General features: G+C 46.9%; 1 protein-coding gene and 1 long non-coding RNA gene across 31 annotated transcripts in view; both read left to right on the top strand.

Annotated features, from left to right (window-relative positions):
* The window catches only part of Tsbp1 (testis expressed basic protein 1), a 77,791-nt gene extending 56,075 nt beyond the window's left edge, over positions 1 to 21,716 (top strand). For 29 of the 30 annotated variants that reach the window (XM_076558305.1, XM_076558294.1, XM_076558306.1 and 26 more), the window contains 10 exons: positions 471 to 491; positions 1,103 to 1,123; positions 2,405 to 2,428; positions 3,650 to 3,664; positions 5,511 to 5,534; positions 5,796 to 5,825; positions 6,208 to 6,228; positions 6,714 to 6,734; positions 12,989 to 13,003; positions 20,848 to 21,716. In XM_076558305.1, coding sequence (XP_076414420.1) covers positions 471 to 491; positions 1,103 to 1,123; positions 2,405 to 2,428; positions 3,650 to 3,664; positions 5,511 to 5,534; positions 5,796 to 5,825; positions 6,208 to 6,228; positions 6,714 to 6,734; positions 12,989 to 13,003; positions 20,848 to 21,500 — 845 coding nt within the window. In that variant the 3' untranslated portion in view covers positions 21,501 to 21,716. The remainder of the gene's footprint in view (positions 1 to 470; positions 492 to 1,102; positions 1,124 to 2,404; positions 2,429 to 3,649; positions 3,665 to 5,510; positions 5,535 to 5,795; positions 5,826 to 6,207; positions 6,229 to 6,713; positions 6,735 to 12,988; positions 13,004 to 20,847) is intronic. The other variant, XM_076558277.1, reaches the window with a different exon arrangement.
* LOC143270015 (uncharacterized) lies at positions 15,640 to 18,489 on the top strand. The gene is made up of 2 exons (XR_013046857.1): positions 15,640 to 17,684; positions 18,182 to 18,489. It is a non-coding gene; the product is annotated as an uncharacterized LOC143270015 (long non-coding RNA).
* Positions 21,717 to 26,546: the final 4,830 nt, after the last annotated feature.

Here is a 26,546-nt window from a genome sequence, read left to right as displayed (position 1 = left end):
AGCAGTGCTGCAAGTGAGGGGACAGGTCTCCAGTCTTCCGGTCACCTCAGCAGCATCAATTGACCCTCTGCTCAGACTCTGAAGCTCATCACATCAGAGAGCAGTCACCACCACAGTCTCCAAGCAGAATCCGGAAGAAGGACAGACTAAGCCCTTACCTCCTCTGCCTGTGTACCCCTGGGACGTGTTAGCTGGTGAGAAATAAGATTCTTATTAGATTATAGTCCCTCGTGGAGGCAAATGGTTTCTTCTCAGTACTGGCAGGAAAAGCAAGAGTTCCTTCTTTCTCTAACGTCCCCTGCGTCCACAAGAACCCCACAGTGAGAGCTACGCACGCCTTTTGTCCATGGTTAGCAGACTGGGCTAGTTCTCCATGATCTCAGCTACCCCTCCTCCTGCTCTTCCTCGCCTAGAAAAATTCTCCCACAAAAAATATTCACACTAACATGCCAATTCTAATTTCTTTGTAGTGCAAACTCCTGGCCCTATTGGTGAGTTGCCTGTAGATGAACTGGATCAGCCTGAGTGACAGTCTATGACAAAGAAGGACGTTGGCTCCAGCTGTCCCCAAATCCTGTTCCTCGGCCACGCCTCCCCCTGTGTCACACCGTCCTTCTCAGAGACTCATATTTTAGAAAATGGGGGTCCCACTGCCCTAAAATCAGCATTTATTGTTTATGATTGTAACGCTATGTCAATAAACACTGGAATAGCTAACCGAAGCAAACCTGATGGTCAAGAGGGCTGGAGGGAAGGGTAAAGCTGAAAGGGGGTGGCTGCGAAAATGAAGCCTGCGTGGGGCGGGCGGGCGGGGTGGGGGGGTGTGGAAGAAGGCAAGGGTGGGGACGTAACTAAGGAGCTCACCCGCAGCACCTGCCACAAAAAGCAAGCCTGAGGAGGCAGCCCTCCCTCCTAGCTAAATCTGGAGGGAGGCCGGGTGCTTGATGCCAGGCTGCAGGCAGCAAGGATGCCATGGGGACCACTGGTGCCGAGTGCTCAGATCAATGCTGCCTGGGAAGGCCGCTCTCAGCGAGCTCCTTCGGAGAACAGTTTGCCTGTTTTGTCTCTAACCACAATCTTCTTTTGTTTTTTCTGTTTGTAGCACAGTTTACAGAATCCAGTGGTAAGTCCCTGATGTATTTTTTCTCTCTCTCTGGTGTTCCTTGCCCTCACATACTGTTCAGAGGGCCTGTTCCTCCTCTTGATGGTTCTTTTGCCGTACACCACCGCCACACTTCCCACTTTGTACCTGCTAAGAACTCTCTAGAGTTACATATTAAGAGAGGGACTGCAGAGATGGCTCATTTGTTAAGAGCAATGGCTGCTCCTGCAGAGGACCCAGGTTCAGTTCCCAGCACCCACATGGAGGCTCACAACCATAACTCCAGCTCCAGGGATCACTGTAGATACCAAACACACACATAGAATACAGATATACATGCAGGCAAAATACCCATGTACATAAAATAATTAATTTTTTTCAAATGAAAGAAAAAGAGAAAGGAAATCACCAAATGTCACGATGTACTCTGAAACTTGGGGTGCTCTTATAACATATAACATGTTCTAAACACAGAATAATTTTCCCAGGCCCCAGAGAAAGGTGGCTCGGGAGAGCTTTGCAGCTTACAGAGGCCCTGCTAGAAGATGATGGTAATAACGTAGAGAAAATAACAAAGGGCGAGAAAACTTTCCAAATAAGCCCGAAAGAGGGGAGACAATACAGTTCCAACAGACTGAGGCTGGTTGGTCTTGGTGCTGTGGTGCATACAGCCCCGCAGGTGTCCGCAAAATCATGACCTCTGTGACCTCTGTGACCTCTGTGACCTCTGCAGCAGGTGTTGTTTTCCACCCTGAACGCTGGTCTTAAGGATTTTTTTTTTTTTTTTTTTGCAAATGAATAAAAGTCATCATAGTTGACTTTTGGCACACGCCTGTAACCCTGAATCACAGCTACCTCCATCTCTACTATTAACTATCCCACACCTGCTGCCTTGGAAATTCTCATAGGGAGAAAGTTTTGTTGTTGTTGTTGTTTTTAGCAACTCAAAGTCTCTGAAGAGCCACCATAGGTGTGCTGCGTGCGAATGCTTTTGAAATATTATAATATATACATGAAAACTGTACTGCTGGTTTTATTCCTTCTAGCCTCCCTGTGAGTTGTGGATGAAAAAGAAAGTTTAGAGCAGGCTAATTAAAACTAAAAGAATTTACAAAAACGAACGAACGGGGAAGAGAAGCTTTTCGGAGGCCCAGGTGGGGCGCGGGTGTGAAGGGGCTGCAGAGGCCCGGAGCACACAGACCACGATGCTCTCGGTCTCAGTGTCAAGAATTCTCCATCCTGGCTGGAGAGGAGGTAAGTGACGGCTCCCTGACGGCCGTCCTGTGTTTGCTCTTCCCTCAGAAGAACCTTCACAAGCCTGCCTCCGTAAGTCACACGCTGCTCGCTGTTCGTGAGTAAAGACTCTCAGAGAGGCCGGGCTCTTTCGCCCCCTCTTCCTTCTGCCTCATGCTCCTCCTGTGTGCCTCCCCTGCTCCTCCCCTGCTCCTCCTGTGTGCCTCCCCTGCTCCTCCTCTGCTCCTCCCCTGCTCCTCTGCCCCTCCCCTGCTCCCTTGCTCCTCCCCTGCTCCTCCTCTGCTCCTCCCCTGCTCCTCCCCTGCTCCTCCCCTGCTCCTCCTCTGCTCCTCCCCTGCTCCTCCCCGCTCCTCCTCTGCTCCTCCCCTGCTCCTCCCCTGCTCCTCCCCTGCTCCTCCTCTGCTCCTCCCCTGCTCCTCCCCTGCTCCTCCCCTGCTCCTCCTCTGCTCCTCCCCTGCTCCTCCCCGCTCCTCCTCTGCTCCTCCTCTGCTCTCGTGCTCCTCCCCTGCTCCTCCCCTGCTCCTCCCCTGCTCCTCCTCTGCTCCTCCTCTGCTCCTCCCCTGCTCCTCCTCTGCCCCTCCTCTGCTCCTCCTCTGCTCCTCCTCTGCTCTCATGCTCCTCCCCTGCTCCTCCCCTGCTCCTCCCCTGCTCCTCCTCTGCTCCTCCCCTGCTCCTCCCCTGCTCCTCTGCTCCTCCCCTGCTCCTCTGCTCCTCCTCTGCTCCTCCCCTGCTCCTCCCCTGCTCCTCCCCTGCTCCTCCCCTGTTCCTCCTCTGCTCCTCCCCTCCTCCTCCCCTGCTCCTCCCCTGCTCCTCCCCTGCTCCTCCCCTGCTCCTCCTCCCCTGCCCCTGCCCCTTTACTTTTTCCACCATCTAGTTGGTGCCTGTCCCCAGGAAGGAAGGCGCATACACTGTAACCCTCGTATGGAGAGCTGGAGAGGAGAACCGGGTCCAAGGTCACCCTTAGCAAGCCCGATGCCAGTCTGAGCTACAGGAGCTCTTGTCCAAAAAAAAAAAAAAACAAGATTCGAGGAAACCTCCCAAAGTTTATAGCAACTTGTCAACAGGAGTGGGAGGGAGGCTGTATCCGTGAGTCAAGGCTTGCACAAAGAAGAAAGGTGAAGGCAGCATGGGTTAGGAAAATGCGACCTGGGATGTGAGCAGGTGACAAGCACTGTAAAGGGAGACCTCCGTACCCAGTAGACAAGAGCCCACTAGTGTCCCCGCAGGCACTTAGTCCCTCCCCTGAGGACCGTCACCAGACCTGCCACACTAATGTCTGCCTTTGTTTTTCAGCTGAAGGATCCAACTGTAAGTCTGGCTGCCTCCTTAGATGACAGAAACCAAAGTCTCCAGGGATGTCAAAACTCTTGAGTCCAAATTTCCGCATCCGTGTTAGAACCCAATAGCTTACAGCTCCGATTCCTTGGCCCCGTACGACTCCACTGGGACATTAACTAGCTTCTACAAGTTCCTTGACTTACTTGAAAGTTAGGGTCAAAGGAAAGTCTCCCTGTGCTTCTAAAGATTCTGAATCGGGAACTTGTACAGAAGGAAGAAATGAGTGAATGAAAAATAATACACATTCCTGTCTTCCAGCTGGGCCATTTCCTTAGCGATTAGAGTGTTGTTTGTCCCTGCTCTGCCTTCTCAGAGCCCCACAGAACCTGTCAGACCCCATGATCTAACAAGGGACCTGAAAATCCCCATTTTCTGAGCCTTGCTTTCCTGCTGTCTGGAACTCCACCAAGCAGTCAATAGTTCTCTGAAAACTTTAAAGTCCCTAGCAAGGAAGAAAACCAATAAGGCTGGCGCCTCGGATCTGTGAGCCCAACGACTTGAGAGGCGGAGCTAGGGCATTGCCTGCTTTGTGGCCTACAGGCTAAGGGAAAGGCGTGCCTGGGCAAACCCATATGTCCTTGTCTCAAAATAAAGAGCAAAGACATAAAAGGAAGGGGCTAGGAGTTAGGAGAGAAGGGGGTCAGGAATATAGATTAGCGGTAAAGCACTGGTCTACCATAAGTGGCCCTAAGTTCAGTCCCTGATATATGGGGGCGAGGGAGAAAGGGAATCAGAAACAAGCAAAAAGTGATGAAGCTGGTGTGGCAGTGATGTCTGTAATCCCGGCGCTTGGGCGGTGGAAACAGGAGGTCACAGTCTAACCTGGACTCATAGTGTGACCCTGTCTCAAAGCAACTCTTTTTAAAGAAAGAACGCAAAGCAATCTTCTCTACTTGCTTTTAAGTTGGAATACAGTCTCAGGCAATGAGTAAGTCTGCATCCATTCCCCCAGAAGGAAGGATGCTAGGGTCCAACAGTCTTTATCTGGCCACTGTGGGATGAGGAGGTCTGCATCCTTCCCCCACCCCCAGCACCCCCTTGCTAGGGTCCAAAAGTCTTTATCTGGCCACTGTAGAATTCACTATCAAAATCTGCCTGGGTTATTGACAATATACTATAAAGTCTGAACTTGACTGATGTACCGACACATGAAGAGGGAAAACACACAGGGTCCTACAATTTTACATAATCATCAACAAAAGACTGCTTACGGAAAAGAGGAATGGGGTGCTTATATAACCACTGTGGTGAGGGTGTCCCAACCTGGGTCTGCCTTTCCACATTTGATAACAACATCTGACAATTTCCCTGACTCTGTAGGAAGTCTCAGAGCTTAGGAGCTGCTGTTTCCTGGCACCTGCTTTTACATTACCCATAATTTTTTTTTTTTTACTTTTTAAATTCTTTTATGGAAAAAGTCAAAGAACTGACTTAGATAAAATATGTAACAAGGGGTAAGTTTCTCAACAATTTAAAATATGATGGTTCAGGGTAAAATCACTTGTCCCACAAGCCTGACACCTGAGTTCAATCCCCGAACCCCGCAAGGGAGAACTAGAGAATCAACTCCAGAAGTCGACCTCTGACCTCCACACGTGTGTGTACACACACCACACACATACACACAACCACATACACCCTACATCCACATGCACACAGCACAGATACACACACACACACACACACACACACACACACACACACACACACACACATCCCAAATGAATAAACTTTAAAATGTAAAAATAAAGTGAAAAATGAATAAGGAAAAATAAAAAGCAGATAATTTTCTGTTTTGTTTTTGTTTTCTTATCAGGTGCAATAACTCCAGTCGCCATCAGTAAGTCTCGCTCTGGGGCCCCACAGCCTCCTTTCCTTGACAACCCTAAGGTTTCCGGGTTTGGGGGTCATACGACTTTACCTACCTGCCTTCCTGTGTCAGAAACCATGATGCCACAGGGCCCTTTCAGACAGCCAGATCTACAAACTCACACAGGGTCAGGCAGGACCAAAGGGTGGTCATCTCCCATCAAGATGGAGCTCTAAAAAGAAGACAGATCTGTGCAAGAGGGGAGCACTAAACCCCTTCTCTGTCTTACAGGTTGTCCACCGTCACCCAAGACACCTGTCTGTGAGTTGTGCCTGGTTTCCGTTGTCACGGCTCTCTGTGTGTGCCCTGCCCATTTCTACCCTGTGTGCAGACCTGAGATGTGTGACCCCCCCAGTCCCCCTTGCCTTTGTCATCCAGCCCCCCCCTCCCGCCCCCCCCCCGACGCGTGTCCACTCCCTCCTCCTGTAAGAACTAACATATTTTTAGTTGCATCATCTCATTGAATTCCTATAGTAGTGCCATTAATTAATCCCTGTGAAGTGGATGGGAAACTGAGGCCAAAGATTTACCCAAGAATCTAGTCATAGGACCTAATTCAAGCCTAGAGCTGTACCCTCCTAAGCTGCCCACCTCACAAATGTGCCTCTCATGGAAACCTCTCACGGCTGTTGTTACTTTTCAGGTGCGACTCCGGTGTCCGTAGGTGAGTAATGTGCTTGATTTTGATTCTCTTGACTTCTGTTGGCCTGAGTCTCTCCCCCTCTCATCCCTTCCCGCCCAGCTTCCCTGCACCAAACATAACTGTAGAATAGGATACCAAGAAGTAACGAGCTAGCATTTGTCAGCAAAAATCTAAAAGCACTATGAAGTAGCCGATGTAGGCAGAGTTTTTCCAGCGAGAGAATAATGGTGTGTACAGGAAGTACACACAGTCCAGTGGTCTCAGGGAAGTCTGTAACCCAAAGCTGCTCGAGTCCAATAATGAAGGGGTTTTCAGGTGTTCTGCCTCTAACCTCTTCATCACGAATTAATCTTGCATCTAAATCTGAGCTACAACTAATCTGCATGGAGTTGTTTTGAATGCATCTTTGCCGAGTAACCCCTAACAGACACCAGCAAAACTGTTAGAGAACTCTGTCGGTTCTAGATAAGAAAAATTAAATGGATTTCTCTTTCTCTCTCTCTCAGTAATGTCACAGAAAACTTTGTGTAAGTTCTTTACTTTTCTGCTGGGGTATGCGGGGTTTTCGTGGCTTAGCTGGCTCTGCTTCTAACTGCCAGAAAATGAGATTCCTGTTTCTCATGTCTGTTTGCTTTCATGCTCCACAAGGGCCTGAGGCCGACTGCATGGCCGGTGTCACGGGGCCCAGACACAAACTTCCCAGGCTTTGTTAGTAACTCACATCTTCAGTATCAGTTGCTACTCAAGACCATGCAGATGAACTGTTGACGATGAAGGCCAAACTCAGGGCCGTCTCACGAGTGTGATGACCCCGTGTGCTCCTTGTGCTGAACTTGAAACGTAGAGTTTTTGTCGGTGTTAAAAACTCAAAATGCTCAGCAGGTACCATAAGTGAGTGTGCTGAGAAGAAGCCAAGTGCTGTGGGGAAAGGGGTCAGGAGGCTGCAGGGTCTGAAGAGGGTGCTCCACTCACCCACCAGGGTCTGAAGAGGGTGCTCCACTCACCCTGCAGGGTCTGAAGAGGGTGCTCCACTCACCCTGCAGGGTCTGAAGAGGGTGCTCCACTCACCCTACAGGGTCTGAAGAGGGTGCTCCACTCACCCTGCAGGGTCTGAAGAGGGTGCTCCACTCACCCTGCAGGGTCTGAAGAGGGTGCTCCACTCACCCTACAGGGTCTGAAGAGGGTACTCCACTCACCCTGCAGGGTCTGAAGAGGGTGCTCCACTCAGCCTACTTATTCATGCCCAAAAAAAAAAAATGCAGAGAGTTGACAAAGCAGCTCACTGAATCCACATTTGGGGTAAAATGTCCTAATTTTTAACCATGATATGCACCCAGATCTGTCTGGTGGGCTGCAAACACTCCGATTCCACCCAAGCACACTCCCAGCAGTTTTTATTAGTAGAATTTTAGTGATTTCAGTGTTAAGACAAAGGAGCTAGAAGGATGGATTGGGATACGCTAGTGCCTCTCTCAAGTTCCCGTCCACATATACCTCCTCTGTCCTCAGCAGACAGGCAGATCAGCCACTTCTCACTGCACAATGAACACACCATCATAACTCAGGCCCAAGGATGGAACTGGAAACTCCAGATGTTCCAGATTAGGCATGTCACCGTGTCCATCACCTTTTCCTGCTGTCGTGAAAGAAAGCATCTTCAGGAGAAGGCTTTATTGCGGCTCAGGATTTAATGGTAGCCCAGCATGCAGGGGAAGGAAGGATTTAAGGGTAGTCTGGCATGCTAGGGGAGGATTTAAGGGTAGTCCCTCATGCCGGGGCAGGCCAAGCAGCTGGTCACATTGCCTCTGTAGTCAGGAAGCAAGAGAAGAATGCTGGTGACAACCCAATTTCTCCTCTTTTTATTCAGTCCAAAACTCCAACCCGTGGGAAGTACCATCTACATTCAGGATGGGTCTTCCCTCTTCTAAAGATTCTGTGGGACTGGAGATCTACCTCTCTTAACTTAAAAGACAGTATGTACTACCCTTGCAGCAGACCACAGAGTTTGATTCCCAGCACACATATCCGGTGACTCATAACCACTGCAACTCCAGATCCACAGGATCCAATGCCAACTGGCCTCCAAGAGCACCTGCACTCATGTGCACATACCCACACGCTGACATATAATAAAAAATAAAAAACTACCTGGAAGCACTCTCATAGTTAGACCCAGAGGGTGTCTCCTGCATGATTCTACATCAATCAAGTTGATAATGAGGTGAATCATTTCAGACCCACAGCTGGGAACAGGAACACAGACCCACAGCTGGGAATAGGAACACACACTTGAAGTAAACAGGTCTTGCCCCTGGAAATGAGAAGCCAGAATCCAAACCAAGTAAATAATATTCTTTTTGGTGGAGGCATCAGAGAAGCTAGGCAGAAAAGGAATGTAAAAGCCATGACATGACGTTTGTGATGGCACAGAAGTGTGCCAAAGCAGCTGGGAACTATGCCACCTTCCCTTCGCTGGGTTAGTCTTGTCTGGCTTTACGCACAAACGTGGGCTGGTTTACAGGAGGAAGAGGAAGAAGAAAAAAGACAATAAATCTATAAAGAAATCCCAACTCTGAGCAACAGAGCTAGATGAATCTGAAGAGGACTGAGACAGGAAATTATTTATCCTCAAGTGTCAGAGTTAATATGCTTAGCAGACATAGATGATACACACTGCAAGATATATATTTAGTATGTGTTGGCCTACTCTGTGGGCATTGCCCTAAGTGCAGGTGCTGATCCAGTGAGTAGACATTTCCTCACTCAAGATTATATTTTGATATTTTAATATGTAATGGAGGCTGCAGAATTGTCTCAGTAGTTAAGGGCACTTGCTGCTCTTGCAAGAGACCCGAGTTCACTTCCCAGCACCCACATGGTGGCTCACAATCTTTCATAACTCTAATCCAGGGGATCCAACACCCTCTTCTGGCCTAAGAATCTTCTTCCTATGGAAACATACTGTATATGTGAAAAGAAAACTCAATGTCTGAATCTGAAGACTTGGAGAGAAACCCAGTGAGGAAGAAATCTAATGTTAATTAGCAAACACTGGGCCAGTCAAGTATAGTGGCTCATGCCTATAATCCCACCACTCAGGAGACTGAGGCAGGAGGATAGTGGAGGATAGCAAGGTTGACACAAACATGGGCTACATAGAGAGGTACCAATGATGATGATGATGATGACGACGATGACGACGACGATGATGATGATGATGATGATGATGATGATGATCTGAACAACAGGAGGACAGGGAGAAAGAGGAGGCGTGGAAAGAATGAGACTGGAGTAAACTGGATCATCAAAGGTGCACGCAAAGATAGAGAGCTAAGGATTGTGCTGAAGACTGTCAGTTTCAGACACGGAAGAAAATCTAAGGACAGACACGAAGGAGTGAGTGGAGAGACAGCAGCGGAGGGAGGGGCCGAGGGCCCTACAGAACCACCTTTCTGAGCCGGAGAGAATATGACTTTGGGATGAAGAGTTGGCGATACAGTTTCCAAAACGGAAGTCATCACTCACCTTGACAGGACAAGGGAGCTCCCTGGAGAAGGTTAAAGAAGCTGCGACAGTTTCTGCAGGTGAAGATGTGGATGCGGGCGGCACAGTGCACGGCAGAGCACGGAAGGGACACCAAGAAGTAGTGTTCTAGGTCACACGTTTCCTCGTGGGTTGTCATACAACAAAGATCATACAATTAAAAAAAATACTTAGAGAATATATTAAAGATAGTTTGAAGACAGAGAAGACAGATATGTAAGAAAGAACGACCAAGAAAGAAAGATAGACAGACAAACACAGAAACAGACGGGGGTGCCCAGAGGCAGAGCCAGGCAGTGGTGGCGAACGCCTTTAATGCCAGCATTCGAGAGGAAGAGGAAGATGGGTCTCTGAGCTCAAGGCCAGCCTGGTGTACATAGTGAGTCCCAGACCAGCCAGGGCTACATGGAGAGACCCTGTCTTGTAAACCAGAGAGAGAGAGAGAGAGAGAGAGAGAGAGAGAGAGAGAGAGAGAGAGAGAGAGAGAGAGAGAGAGAGAGAGAGACAGAGAGAGGAGAGAGAGGAGAGAGAGAGACAGAGACAGAGAGACAGAGACAGAGACAGACAGAGAGAGAGAGAGAGAGAGAGAGAGAGAGAGAGAGAGAGAGAGAGAGACTGATGGTGGAAGATATAAATTTAAGTCTAACCTGAGCTGCACAACAAGGCCTTAACCACCCATCCCCGCCCCAAAACAACTAGATCCATGCAGAACCCCTGAATTCCACTTCAGAATGTAAATGCCAGAGAAACACCTTATAGATAAGTGAAAGAACACACAAGGGTATATGAAATGGTTAATAATAAATAAAATTTAAAATGCATTGAGCATGTTTCTACATTTGTATGACTAAAGAAAATCCCAAACTACAGTATTAAATGATATTTACAGATACAAAGTTTTTAAAAGATTACTCAAGTAAATTAAAACAAAAAACAACACTTAAGGTTCCACATAACAATGAGGCAGTTTTTTAATTAGTGGAAACACACCTAACTCATGGGAGTGACTGCCTTGAAGAGCCAGTGGAGAGACTGACCTGAGATCTGTGTTCAAAGGCTGTTAGTTCTCCATACCATTTTTTTCTCAAAACAAGCAAACCCAGTAGTGAGTTGTGGCAAATGTCCTGTTGTGGGTGGTGACCATCGGCACCTGGGCACTTAGTTTGAATGTATTTTAGTTTCTCAAAGCAATAAGAGAGCAAAAAAAGCAATCACACCCCAAGGAGCCCGTCTGGGGAAAAGTGAGCACCTACGGGAGACCCAAGCATCTGTGTTTCTAAGATGGAAGAGGGGGCAATTCCTCCTCATTCACTAGCGATGAGAACAACCCTGCTGTGGTTTCCTCTGTCCCTGGTGAGATTTGAAGGCACCCCACGTCCAGAACTAAAGCCCTTTCCAGTCACAGGTGCAGTTCTAGGGTGCTGACAAACCCACTGCCTCAAAGAGCCTATAATTCACAAGAAACAGAGGTCTCTAAACCACAACAATCCTGTCACGCAGCCTGAGAGAGCGTAAGTTCAGACTCACATCTAATAACATTGCTGCTTAGCCACCCACGAACAAGAACACATGCGCACGCCCAGGGAAACCCCCATTCGCATTTAACAAGCTGGCTCAGCAGATAAAGGCTTTTGCTGCCGATCCTGATGCTGTGAGTTCCAGCCCAGGACACACACAGTGGAAAGAGGGAACCGACCTCCACACGTGAGCATCAGCTGAGAACAGAGGTTCAACACAGCTTGGGACGTGGGACATTCAGATGGGAGGGGTAGCATGAGCTCATCTCCAGCCTCGGACCCTTCTTTCCTTCTGAGACAAAGCCACCCTGCTGAACCCTGCTTAGTCAGTTTGCAAGACTCATGCAGAAGTCACACACGTGGACAAATATTTCTATTTAATCAAAAACTATGCCAATTTTTTTTTTTTTTGCCTTTTTCATTAAAGCAAGACCTGGACCACCTGTAATAGGAAAGTTCTGTGTAGTCAAAAGTTTCTCTGGTCCTGCCCAGCCCCACAGTCCCATGTTCCTCCGGCTCCAAGGTCCCTCAGCCACTTATAAAATAATCATTCAGAGGTTTAATATTGTTTACAAACTGTATGGCCTATGGCAGGCTTCTTGCTAACTAGCTCTTATAATTTAAATTAACCTATTTCTATTAATCTATGTTTTGCCACATGTTCTGTGGCTTACTAACCTGTTGGCATGTTGTTCTTGGGTGGCAGGCTGGCGTCTCTCTCCAGACTCCGCCTTTCTCTTTCCTGTCTGTCTCTTTGGATTTCCCACCTGCCTCTAAGCTGCCTTGCCATAGGCCAAAGCAGCTTTTTTATTAACCAATGGGAACAACATATATTCACAGCATACGGAAAGACATCCCCCAGCAGTCCTGTGTTCTCCTCAATTGTGTCATCACTAGCTTCCTGTGGACGAGTCCCAATGTTAATACTACGAATGTACCAAGACCCAACATTTCTATTTCTGACTGTGTTTATTAGCATTTCAGAATCCCTTGCTCTCTAGTTTCACGTTTCCCTACTCCTGTTCCCAGCAGCTGGCTCCATTCTTAGCTATCCATAGCCATTTGGAAGTGATAATTGAAATTGCTTAGTACCTGGTTTGGTGCTATGATGATAACTATTCACTGGGTACTTACCTTGTGCCAAGCAGTGAACTTGCTGCTTAACGTGCATATACATTGTATCAGATAAGTCACTACTTACTCCTAACATACACAGGAGGAATTATAAACTAACATATCCTACCACAGTTACTCATACTAGGTCTCCATAGCTCACTGTCTGAGAAATAATGGCCTCCATCCTCCCTGCCCCCATGAAAGATTTATGCTTATGGAGGAAAAAGAGAGTGTGCTCTAAGATGAACCATAAAAACAACTAAGCCATAATAAAAATATTACAGTTAAACACAATTTTTCCAAAGAGGTAAATAGGAAGAGGGATAATAAAAGGATAGGAATGTAAAAAATGTTAACTGGGAATTTTCAAATTTCTAGGGAGTTGAGAGGGGGGAATCTGGAAAGGCAATGGCCTCTCCCAGAGACACCCCTCTCTCCAAAAATGCACCTCAATTAAGAGCCGCCAGCGAATGTGGTGGGTTCTGAAGAGAATGCGGCGGTCTCTCCCAGTCCTTCTGCTAGAATTTGTTGCATAGTTTAAGAAGTAGCTGTGTTCTTCATCTAGAAACGGTGTGGTCATTTATTTATCTGTTTCTTTTTCACAGTCAGACAAGATCCGGGTAAGTGCTGTGTCTGCTCGATGATCCTGGGGTTAGTTCCCGCACCTGCTGCCTCTCTGACCTCAGCCCTTCAGTCTCTCTTGTTTTATATTGAACAGCTTCCTCTAAAGTCACTGGTAAATATTTTAGAAACTGAAAACCCTACAGATTCCAAGTCAGACAATGTGCTTCCTGAAGGTACCTCGGAGTCAGATGTGGTCCTTTTGAATACTTTTAACTGGGTTATTTTATTTTTAATTTGCAGTGACACAATAATGTTCACATTGATGGGCTACTGTGTGTGCTTTGTTGTATGTATATGACATGTTGTGTTGTCACCACGTCCAGCTAGTCAGCACCTTCGTCTCTCTATGCAGCCAGCATCCTTTCTTCGTTTAGTGCATGCCTGTTAGCCTCTGCTGGCTCCTTCTAAAATACATAACGCTTTGCTGGAAGTCCCCCTACTACAGGATGCCAGAACATACTCCTGCTGTTTTGAACAGTTTTCAAAAATTATCACCAATGAGAAAAATGTCACCTGCTGTTTTTCTTGTTAGGGTTTATGGGTAATTGGGGTTTAAAAACAAAAAAGAAAAGAAAAGAAAGTAAGAGATGGTGAAATCAAATTGAATTAGCAAAGTTAAGTCAACTGAGATGTTGCTCTTTTACAAAAAAAAAAAAAAAATTAGAAATATGGCAAGCCAGGAGAGATACAGCAGGGCCAAGATGGAAAAGACTCGTCCCTGCAAGAGTTCACTCCTGCAATTGGACGTTTCTGACATGTTTCCTGTCCAAGGAAGTTGAAAGGCAGAAAGCAGTTCATAGCTCCTACTTCTGACCACTAACAAAAACCTCTTAGAACTTGAATGTGTGTTTCTACCCTCCCTGAAGAGGACCCGTGAGCATTGTGCTCCCTGAACTGGCTTTACCGACTGCTGCGATTCTAAGAAAGTCCTGTTTGATAAGTATGGCACCTGCTCAGTGCAGGCTTGTCTGTGTCCATGTTAGGGTAGATTATGAGGTCTCCTGAGTACCAGAATCTCTTGGTTTTTAAAGCATAGGGTACAGTGGACTAGTGGAAACATCAACATGGTGGTATTTTCCTGGCAAGTAAAGAAGTGTCTTGCTAGAAGCAAATAAGTTTTTACATACTTAGGAAGAATTACTCTCCTACAAAATGTCCTCTACCCCACATGCATGCCATGGCACACAGGTGCTCAGAGAGGGGATAAAAAGTAAAAGGGGACTTCTGTAAGACATCACAGGTCACCTGCTGGTGCCAGGCAGGCTCCCCAGCCCTGCACCAGAGTGGCCCAGCTTGCTGGGCCTCTGCATGAAATTCACAAAGTTCTGCCTCATTTGGCCAAATGGAATGAAACTGGCAAACAGAAGTCAGAGCTGGGCAGCATCTCCTGAATTTGCTCTCCTGACTCTTCCACAAAAAGAACGCATTTTCAAATAATAGAGGCAAGAGATGAGAAGGGAAGCAGAAAAAGTCCTGAGAGACAAAGTAACAAAAGAGAGCGAAAGCCCAGGAAATGGAGTTTGTCCAGCTTCCGCAGTACTTCATTTTGCATTGGAACTGGGTGACAAAGGGGAAGGGCTGTTATCTTTTTCACCCTTTCAAAATGACTACATCAGTGTAAGAAAAAACCTACTGCAGCCACTTGTTATGAAGGGTGGGAGGGCCTCTCCTCAGCCCAGAATCCTTGTCTGGAAGAGCTTATCCTTAGACTTCTGTCATCATTTCTGCTGCCGGTACAGCCCACACTAACTGTCTGTGTTTGGATCTTAGCCCATGTAGCAGTGCCTATCTGTAAGTGCATTTTCTTTTCATCAATCTGGTAGAATTAGGGATCCCAAAATGGGAGAATGATGACCTAACCGATCTCTATTCAGTGGAATGCTTCTACTTGTGAATGCCCCAGCATGTCCTCTTAATGAGCAGTCTGTTATTAGAAAGGTAAACAAAGACTCAACTGAAAGATTGAGGGGAAAAATTCCCAGAACAAGTTGCTAACAGCTTTGCTTTTCCTTTTTTAAAAAAAAATTATTTAATTTTATGTGCATTGGTGTTTTGCCTGCATGTATGTCTATGTGAGGGTTTAGATCTCCTGGAAATGGAGTTACAGACAGTTGTGAGCTGTCGTGTGGGTGCTGGGAATTGAACCCAGGTCCTCTGGAGAGCAGCCAGAGCTCTTACCCACGGAGCCATCTCTCCAGCCTGCCAACAGCTTCCCATAAAAAACAGAAGTTTCCACGCTTCTTTCAAGAAGAAAAGCTATGGAGGATGATACACCAGATACGGAGATAGCGGGGAGGAGCATGGGGCACACAGACTGAAGGAGGCAAAGGAGGAGGATAAGTGCAGCCGCTCACTGACTGCTCCACATTAACGTCCTACTGGATGGGAAAAGGGAACCTTACCCAGGGCAGTCAGTCACATCAGACCAGCCCCTCCCGTTAGAAAACACCCCTGCCTCCCAACAGAGATAGCTGCTTCCGGGGAGGTCTGGCGCCAGCAGAAGCACTAGCAATGGTTAGCTCTTGGGAAAAAGAAAAATGAAAGAGATTGAAGCCTTGTTCAAATGTTCTGCTAACATGTTTTTGTTTCATGTTGTCCTGCCAGTTACTCTCGTGCCTTTTGGTAAGTTCATTATTCATCTATTTCAGTATCGTTTAGAACCTTTCCCAGAAGTAAAGGATTTTAGATACATGCTTTCCAACTCCCTTTCCTCTCTGTTGTCTAGAGCCCTTTAAGTACTGAAGAATTGACTATCTAATCTGCACAATGACTAGCCAGTAGCGAATAAATGGAACGAGGACTAAAGATGGACATTAGGGCCCTGTGTGGTGCTGTTCACTTAATGCAAAGAGAATGCAGGAATAATTAATGCTGATGCAATTTTGATAGAGATCTTGCTTTCACACATGGCTAGCCCTTTAGAAAACAAACGTGCCATGTGCTATGTACGTTTGAGTACAGGGTCTTAATAATTCCAGTTGTAGAAACATGCTCTATGGAGTAATCCTAAATATGGGATATGTCTCTCTGGGGCCTCCTTTAGCATAATTCCTAGTAGAGAATTTTGAAGAGAAATCCTTCGCCGCTGAATTCGGAGTCTGTTTCTCCTCATTGTTTCCTGAGCAATGTGTGTTTTTACACTTTTCTATCATCTGTCTCTCCCAGCGTAGTCTTAGCTTTTCATGTGACAGGTCAAGGTGACAATTCCCCCACTCCACTAGCTGGGGAGTTGGGATCATTCTGCTCTCAGCAACACTTCACACACTGTGGTGCAGGGTTCCTGACACCACGAGTCGTTAGTCCTTCAGTGGGCAACATTATGCTCTCTAGGTAGACATTAGCTACTGCAAGCACTCTGTGAGAGAATTGGGATTTTAATCAAATGATAAAATCCTTGCCTATTAGCATTAAGTCAAATTTTGTTTAGGGCACTAGGGGGGCTACCACCCCAGCCTGGGTGACATTCTCTCGAGAATTTGCACACCTTTTAGCAGCTCTAACCTCCCTAACCCCATAAAAAGCACTTTTACCGGATGATTGTATTTCAACTCCTCCCTAAATGCCCTCTGAGCAAAGAGGAAACTGACATTGCTCATAACTACTGCACACGCTCAGCTGAAGATCAATTCCTGCTGCTGTGGTTCTGATTTCCCACGGTTCTTAGGAAGTTGTGGGGTTACTGAGTTTTCCTCAATCATGTCACGAGCTTATCACAAAACCCAGAGAAATCTTAAAGACAATTCATACAGTTTTGAATTAAAGATGAACTGAACTGAGCAGTGGGAACCTTGAAGGACATGATGAGAGGTAAAGAGGAGACTAGCCAGCCAGCAGGCTGACCCCATGAATGAAGGAGCAGGCTGACCCCATGAATGAAGGAGCAGGCTGACCCCATGAATGAAGGAGCTTGCCACTGAGACTGCAGCCCAAGTTCAATGCCTGAAACCTAAAGATGGGAAGCTTTTAGAAGGCCCAGTGACTCCAGGAAGCTTTCATCTGACCTCCACACACACCATGACACATATGTGCCACACACACACACACACACACACACACACACACACACAGAGAGAGACATACACACCTAATTAGAAATTTTTTTAAAAAAATCATTTTCTTTGTTAATTATATTCTCATCCTAAAATATCTGGAGTATATTCTTCCACAACTCTTCCCAAGCCAGCCTTAGAATTCTTATTAAACCCCAGAGATTGCCAAAAACAGAAACTGTAACCAAAGTTTAGAGACATGAGCTTAGGTTACAAATGAGCTCCCTGTAAGTGTACAGAACACAGCGATGATGTTCCTGAGTACAAAGGAAGAGACCATGGGAGAAGGGCTCATGTTAGGAACCTGTCAGTCTCCTAAAAGTCACGACACTTCACTTTGCCTTGGCTAAGAGTCTTTTTTTTTTTTTTTTTGCATTTTATGAAGGAAAAAAATGGCCATTACTCCTATAACTGACCCCACAGGCCATAAAGATGCTGTGGGCTCCTAAGTCGTTCACAGGGGTTCAGACTGGCTATGAGATCATAGCATATTCTTGGAGGATAGACTGTCTCACTAAGTCCTTCCTCTAGTGTTACAAGTGGGGTCTTAATGGGAACCTAGTAGGTGATTTATTTTCAAACTAATCCATTTTCTTTTCCTTTCAAGTGTTCACACCGATAAGCTCCGGTAAGTCCAGGTCTCCTCTTTCAAGCTTCCTCTGGTGTGGGTAGCGTCTGTGGCCTCCAAGTACACTGGCACTTTCTGAACTGAACCACTGAGCTCAGAGACACAAATAAATTTCCATCCCTTTCCCTCCGTGTTTGCTAGTGTAAGTTTAAATAATTTTATCTGTCTGTCTTCCCTGGCCACGTGTCTCTCCCATCCCTCCACCTTCAGTATTTTCTGAGACACAGTCTTGAAGTTAAGCCAGTGGAGAACCTAGGGATCTCCCATTTCAAATCAAAACTGGGACGTGGTTAAGGCCAGTGAAGACAGGGGGTGCAGCCTTTTATGCCAAAGAGCTGAGCTGCTCAGGCATCAGGCACAGGAACCCAAATGTCCCCCCCTCACCCAGCGGAGCACAGACAACAGTGGCGTGGATTCCATCAACGCAGGGGCCCAGGGCTTGGGAAGGAAGGAAACCCAACATCAGCTGATGATGCCTTTGCCTTTATCTCTTTCAGTTCGCAGTCGGGGAAATTCAGTAAGTTTGTATCATTCCCTTGCCTTCCTGTTTCTGTGATTGTCACCCTTGAGTTTCTGTTCCCGAATTGCAAATCCTTCTGTCTGAAAGAGTCATTATGTCTTAAGTGGCTCCTTATTGTTTCGGCTTTGGATCCTTCTTGCCTATTTTCCTTTTGTAGTAAAATGCACGATCTTGTCTCTGATTCAGTTACTGTGGAAGACTCTGGTGGAGCACATGCCAGTACATAGTTCAGTGATTCTCAGCCTACGGTCACCACCCCCTTTGGCAACTCTCTATGTCCGTCCCCCCCCCCCCCCGAAAAAATTACATAACAATTCATAACAGTAGCAAAAATACAGTTAGGAAGTAGCAACAAAAATAATTTTACGGTTGGGGGTCACCCCAACATGAGGGATTGTGTTAAAGGGTCGCAGCGTTAGGAAGATTGAGAACCGCTGCTACAGTCTGTTATCCCGGGTTCTGCTTTCTCTGTGCTGGGCCAGCAAACTGATCGTTTTTACTTACGATGACAAATACTCCCAGACTGACAAACCATGTCTGTCAAGACACCATGATGATTGTAACCACCAATCGATGAGGAGAATTTTAAAGTAACTTGTGGAAGAGTAAGGGAAGGCAGGAAATACATTCAGGTGGGACTGCGTCACTAGCCTGAGGATGTGGACCTTAGCTCCGGGACAGAGTCGTCTTCTCTGTGGGCGGAGGATGGAAAGAAAACACAGAGGTCAAGAACAAGGCTGGTTGCTTTTCAGAAGGCTTGAGTTCAGTTCCCAGCACCCACACCAGGCAACTCCCAGCTGCCTGAAACTCTGCCTGGCCTCCTAGAGCAAGCACACACACACACACACACACACACACACACACACACACACACACACACACACGGCACATGCTTTCACAGATGTAAACACAAAAATGAGAAGCGCTGTTGGAAAGTGGGTTCTCCTGGCGTTTGAAAACCTCCACTAATGTCTCTTGTGTGCTTTGTTTTTTTCTAGCGCTGCCTCCTATGGGTAAGTTCTTCAACTATTCTCAACTTAGATATTTGACATAGTTCACATGCTTTCTGGACTGGACTTTTCTACTCCCAAAATTGAGGCATATGATCCTCAAATTCTCCTCTTATTCAAAATCTCCTAAGACTTCTAGTGTCTGCTTTGCTGTGGGGGAGGTGAAGTCCTTGGAAAGGGCCATAACACCTGCACCCCAACCACCTTCCGAGAGTGAGCGCCAAGGAACATCTCCTCACTCGCCTCCAGCACAGCGTGAGGAAAACGCATTCCGAACCCCAATAGCTGTTAGAGTTCCTCTCTTTTTGACAGTGGAGGCTCCCTCCTCCCTCCTGCCTCCTCCCTCCTCCCTCGTCCCTCCTCTCTTCTCCCTCCTCCCTCCTCCCTCCTCCCTCCTGCCTTCTAAATGACTTTATTGGACAGGCAGGAGGCATTGAGCCCCTGTCCACACTGAGCCTTCCTGCTCCAGCAAGAATCCTCACGGTCTGCTTTGATAGCCTAGATGGTTCTTTTTTCTTGATTTAGGGAACCAAATCACTAAAGAGGGGGGGAAAAAAAGAAACAAACAAAAAAAAAAAACACAAAATTCTTACCCAAAGCTAACAAATTGAGTTTTATAAGAACACAAAAATGGACGCACAGGCGAGCTGGCTTACCCACACATCATTAAAGGGACCTGAAATTTTGACAAATGAGCTAGCATATATTTCAAGTCGTCTAAAGTGATATTTAGAGCTGAACCCTGAAATCTGACCAGCAGACTCAGTTCCCAGCTCCTCCATCAGTAACACCTAGACACTCCACCCTCATCTGCAGAACTCGAACAACAGGGTCTGGCTTGTCTGGCTGTTGTGAAGATGGGACTATTTCATTTCATGCTCAAAAAAGTGGGTGCCAGGCTGAGCTGGAGAGAAAAGCTCCATGGTTAAGAGCACTTACTGCTCTTGCAGAGGACCTGGTACCCTGGAGCTCCATGGGGGCTCACAGCTGTCCCTAACACCAGTCCCGGGGACTGGCACTCTCCTCTAGCTTCCAAGAGCACTGAACACGTGGTGTGCTTTCACCAGAAACACACACTTAACACAAAATAAATCTAAAAATGTATGGAGGGTGGGTTCTTGGAATGTGATAATGGCAATGATTATCAGCTAGTACTATTATTACTTTTACATGATGAAATATGCTTTTTATCAACAGGGACAGCACATTTGCGTTTTCTCCCATTTTAAAAGATAATCGTTTCTTCCCACAGTAAATCTTACCTGATTTCTTCCCAAGCTGCAAGCTCATTATCCCCTCGCCACTCACTATTCATTAGTCTTAACCTACTGAACAGCAAGTTCCTTCCCATTACATTTTACCTTTTCTCTCACTGGCCTTCCAATTTACTGAAAAGAATCCAGAATTTTATCAATAATATCTGTATTTTATTATTAGTTATCAATACCTACATTATCTAATATCTAGGTCATATTAATAACTATACTATGTAATTTCCACCATTTTATATTTTGGGGGAAATCTTCAATTACCCTCAGTTTGTTGGTTTTAAAGTCAGTCTTGGGGGAGGGGGAGAGGAATTACTGGATACCTGAATCACATGCTTTTGCTGTATGCTCAGTTCTGTTCCTAGGTTGTGCGGATGGACAGATGATAAGACCCGAAGACGGACTCTTTCTAGAAGGATGCAGGGACTCACTGAAAAAGAGAATGATTGGATGTCCTAATGAATCCTACACGATGCTGCACAAAAGGGAGATCAAACGAAGAGTCCGGCCGGGGATGGGGCTGCAGTGCGAGGGCGGGGTTCCGATGGATCAGATGGGAGCGGCAAGGAGGCGAGACTCCCCAAGAGGACAAGACTCTCAAGTAAGGTTTGACCCAAGCCTTCCACCCGAAACCATGTGGTGTGAACCACCACGTTACAGAAGGCCTGAATCCAAGATGAGGAGGACCAACGATCCCATGCTGAAGAGACAGGAATGGCAGGGCGAGTGCCCAATGACCGAACATGAATTCGAGTACCAATACATGAAGACTGCTACGCCTCCTGCCTCGTGGCCGCCCCAGAGAATGGCCTCAAATGCTCCACCTCCTGCAGCAAGGTCATCCAAGGCAGCGGCCCCAGGTCCTGAAGCACAACCACCCGCAGGAGGGGCCCCGGCAGAAGCACCCGCGGCACCACCACCAGACGGAAATCCAGAAGGGGAACAGGGTGATGCACCCAAGAAAGAGAAGAAGAGAAGGAAGAGCCAAGGTGGAGAAGAAGGCGCGCCACCACCGTGATCCTCGGGCATAAGCTGTGTCTCAGCCCTCGCCCCAGACGATCATGGTTATAAAATCCTCAAGACATCTTCGTTTTCTGCTATTTGGTTTTCCATTATTAGACTTCCCCGCCACAAACTTCGTCTTCCAAATTTTGCTTTATAAGTCAATATATTTAATCCAGTGAAGAAAGATGGTGTTTTCTGAAATAAAACATCTTTATTAAATATCTAATAAGTTCCTTTGACAGTGTTCCATCTCTAGCTTACCAAGTTGACCTTATGATCTTGATGGCTACAAATGCTCTATTAGCCATAAAAAATTATAGAAAATAAAAATCAGAGTTCCTGCAACCAAGTAGTTTATGACAGAGACGGTGACAATGTAAGCATAATCATTTTTTTTTTCTTAATGGTAACTTCACAGTTTCTAAACTCAGCGCACACTTTCTTTTCTTTTCTTTTTTTTTAAAGATTTATTTATTTATTATGTATGCAGAAGATGGTGCCAGATCTCATTACAGATGGTTGTGAGCCACCATGTGGGTGCTGGGAATTGAACTCAGGACCTCTGGAAGAGCAGTCAGTGCTCTTAACCTCTGAGCCATCTCTCCAGCCCGCATAATCATTTTTAAGAGTCAATTTTAAGATGTCCAAAAGTAGTTTAAATAGACAATCTGGTAAGAGTTTAGAAATAAGAGGGTCAGAAATCTCAAAAAAGAAAAAAAAAAAATCTGTCCCTCTGATGGGGAGAAAGCAATGGCATGGTACAAACTGATAAACAATGGATGTGAGATGTAGGTACGGGACAGCAGAAGAAAGGCAAGGGGGTACGAGGCACGAGGCTATGCCCCCCCACCCCCACCCCCGCCCCGGGCGCACACTTGTGTACAGCTGAGACTCACGGGGCACCTGAGGTAGGATTCTGAAAACGATGGTGGAAAAGGCATTTCTAAAAACAAACCTGAGTTTCCACTTTCCCCTTTGGACAGCTGAAAAGCTTCTGGGGTGGTTGAGACAAGTGACAGAGTAAATCTGCTCTGCAAGCAGGGTTAATCTGGTGACTGTGCAAAAGAGACGGGAAGACGTGGCACGCAGGTAAGTGACGGACAGTTCGCCACAGGGGCGGGCTACAAACGAATGACGTGGGAAACGTGCCGGAACAGTACCATCCCATCAAAAGACTTCCTCCTCCTCCTGAGACTAAGGGGACTGATGAGGGCCACTGTGCAGGCTTACAGTTGAGAAAGTGGTGTGGTTAAAATAAAAGGAACACAGATTGTTTCGGGTTGTTTTTTTTTTTTTTTAATTCTTAATCTACGTAGATTACACAGAGAGGCTAAGATATCTATTGTGACCCTGGGCACGATTATTCAGCCATTCAATAACCTTACTTTTGAGACCTCTGGAAAGGGAGACTTTTGTTAGCGTTAGAGCAGCTTGGTTGCTCATGTGAAAATTCTTTGCTTTGGGGGCTGCTGAGGAGGCTGAGCAGGTTAAGAGCACTGGCTGCTTGTGCAGAGGGCCCAGATTTGCCTTCAGCACCCACAGAGCTCACAGCCTTCAGGAACTCCAATTCCAGGGGATCCAATGCCACTCATGAAATAAAAATAAAGGTTCTCTTTTTTAAATAAATAAAAATAGAGCCTGTGTAATGGCATGTTTTTAATCCCAGCACTAGAGAGGCAGAAACTCTATCTCACTAATAATAATACTCCAAATAAGAATTGTAAGTACTTGCCTTCAGCAGGAGACAGAACCCAACACAGAGCTGTGAGCGGCTCGTTCCTTTTCTCATGTCCTCTGAATTTCTGTCTTCCTGTCCTGTCTCAGAGAGTGAGCAGTTGGCTGGTAAGATGGCTCCCTGGGCCAGGACCCACATGATGAAAGGAGAGAACGGACCTACACACACACACACACACACACACACACACACACACACACACACACTACAGCAAACAACTGTGACTGGAGCCGGAAGAGGCTGGAGTCGGGGTGCGGGGGGCACAGGGGGCTTGTGGAGAGAGACACTGCCGGGTCAGACCCCGGCGACTCTCACCAGCACCCACCCCCGGCTGGCCACATCCCTGAGTCCTTCTCCTGAGTGCCATCCTCCAGCTAAGCTTCTGCCCTCACCAAGTTCTCCCGCACATGCTGCCTACCCTTGTCTTCTGCTCTTCTCCCGTTCGTGCCCACCGGTGCCCCCTCAATACCTTCCCCCAGGTTCCCATCGCTGCCTCCTTCCAAAGTTCACTACCTTCTTGGTAATTCTGCAACTCACTGCCTTCCACCCAATTCCTTCCTGTCCTGGACCTAACTCCCCCTCACCACCTTCCCGACTCAGTTTCCCCTCATCTTTCCAAGTGTCTTTCCACACCCATTTCTCCCTCAGCTTGTCATTTCCTCCCCTCGCTTCCCTCCAGCTACCCAAGCCGCCCTTCACCCTCTCCCTTCCTCAGAGGCCCAGCTCACGCTCCTAATCTTCCTGGTTCTCCTGCCAGGTTCCACTCAGAACTCCCCACATCACAGTCTCCTGCTCTGGTTGGTCCTTTTTATGAACAGATTTCCCTCAGTTTGTTTCCACTGGTGTCTGCTTATTCCCCTCCTCCACCATAGCTAGCTCCACATTTCCTCCTCAAGCTCACACCATTCCCAACCCAGGAATCCCACTGAATCAGTCCTCTCACCAGCAACCTGAGCGAGATGTCCACCACAACTGACAACTGCTAATGGCCTTTCTCTGTTCCCTAACACAAACCTGCAGTTTCCAAGACTCTCACCAGAAACCTCATTTACACGAAAGGACACATACCTAACCCCTGTCCACACTATTGGCTTCTGCTGTTCTCCTCCAGGGAATCTCAGAGCCACACTATAATCTCACTTACCAAAGCAGAGGGTGTGAGCCGGGGAGATGGCTCAGTGGTTAGAGCACTTGTTGTTCTTGCCGACCTGAGTTCAATTCCCAGCACCCCCAACCGTGTGAGACTCCAGTTTTGAGGGATCCGATGCCCTCTTCTGTCCTCTGTGGGAACTGCATGCTCATGGTGAGCAGACATACACACAGGCAAAACATTCATACACGTAAAAATAAATCTTGCCTGCACTCAGCAGGCAGAAGCAGGCGGATCTCTGTGAGTTCCAGGCCAGCCTGGTCTACAGAGTGAGTTCCAGGACAGCCAGAACTGTTACAAAAAGAAGCCCTGTCTCAAAAAACAAGTAACTCTTTAAAGAGAGAGAGAGAGAATGGGCCTGTGGGGAGTGGGGGAGGTTGTTAGCAACCTTTTGATATGTAACTTGAGAACCAAACTGCTGAACACTGAGACAATATCTGACTGCTTTCAGGAGCCAGAAATTAGGCATGTCTCACTTTGCATGGCTCCCTGGAGAAGCCAGCACGTGGGCTTGGGTATGTCTTACTTTCTCTCTTGGAGAAGCCCAGGCCCATGCATTTGAGAGTGCCTTAGTCTCTTTCCCTGCAGGCCTCTCTATCTCCTAACCCTCATGATTAAAGCCTATACTAAAACACATTTTTTTTAAATCTCCAACTCTGCTTCAGAACAGCTCAGCCATGATCCTGACCTGGCCTGAATCAAGGTCCCGAGTTAGTCAGGGCTCTCTAGAAGATGAATATATACAAAGAGAAAGGGGATTGATTGGCGGGGTTTATGGGCTGTGGTCTAGCTAGTCCAAGAATCCTACTGAAAGTCCAAAATTCCAGTAGTAGTTCTGTCCACGAGGCTGAGTGTCTCAGCTGGTCCTCAGTATGCACCAGAATCCCGAAGAAGCAGGCTCTAAGGCCAGTGAAGGAATGGACTTGCCAGCCAGAGTGAGAGCAAGCAGGCAAGAGAGCAAGCCTGTGTACATAGGCTGCAGCAGAAGGTGTGGCCCAGATTAAAGGTGGATCTTCCCACCCGAAAAGATCCAAATTAAAAGTGGGTCTTCCCAAGCCAGGACAGTGGTGGCACACACACACACACACACCTTTAATCCCAGCACTCGGGAGGCAGAGCCAGGTGGATCTCTGTGAGTTTGAGGCCAGCCTGGTCTACAGAGCGAGATCCAGGACAGGAACCAAAACTACACAGAGAAACCCTGTCTCAAAAAAACCAAAAACAACAACAACAAAAAAAAAAAAGTGGGTCTTCCCACTTTGGGATTTGATTAAGCAAACACTCCACAGGTGCACCCGATGCTTGGGTTTTAGTTAATTCTAGTTGTAGTTAAGTTGAAGACCAAGTGTAGATGTCACAGTCCCCAAAAGATTAGAATTCCTCAGGTAGCTAAGGGTGAGATCATGGACTGTGTCGCAGCCCTGTCCACTGCTGGCAATCCATCCCTCTCCCTCTCCTCACTCCCACGTCCTCTTCTGCACATACAGCCTCATGCTGACCAACCCTCCCCCACCCACTCCTCGTCCTTCCCCCAGACGATGCCCCCAAAGCTCTTCCCTCTCTCCAACCCTCACTTCCCCACCCCTCTCCTCCCTCCATCTTGCCCTCCATTCCCTCATCTTCCCTCACTCTGAAGTCCGCTCCCTCTCACAGCTACCCAAAAGGACCAATGGGGGAGGATGGTGGACACTGTGGTCAGCCTGAGCATCTGTAGGAGGAGACGCTGGAGTCCAGATGTTGTCCATACCTTACTCTGCACAACCATGAAACCAACTTTCCCACAACTCCAGTTTTTACTTTAAGAGGCTCAGTAGAATTACTACATAAAATAGTTACTTTGTAAAGGCCAGTTAAAATTTTCTGGAACAGAACAAATTATATTCCATCTCAGCAATTCAATTGACTTCTTGTTACCAAGGCAGACATACATATTATAAAAATGAGTTACACTACTGTGTTACAATAAAACTTTATTTATGGATATTGAATTTGAATTTCATCTTTTCTCATAGCACAAAGTACTGTTTGACATTTTGCATCAAATAAACATTCACATCAGTTCATAGCGCGCGCGCACGTGTACACACACACACACACACACACACACACACATACACACGACAGTCATATTAAATTTGGCTCATAAGAAATAATTTTGCAAACTCTGCTTGAAG

Source organism: Peromyscus maniculatus, chromosome 21 (genome assembly GCF_049852395.1).
Source record: "Peromyscus maniculatus bairdii isolate BWxNUB_F1_BW_parent chromosome 21, HU_Pman_BW_mat_3.1, whole genome shotgun sequence".
Lineage (NCBI taxonomy): Eukaryota > Metazoa > Chordata > Mammalia > Rodentia > Cricetidae > Peromyscus > Peromyscus maniculatus.
This window is presented reverse-complemented; position numbering and strand designations above follow the sequence as displayed.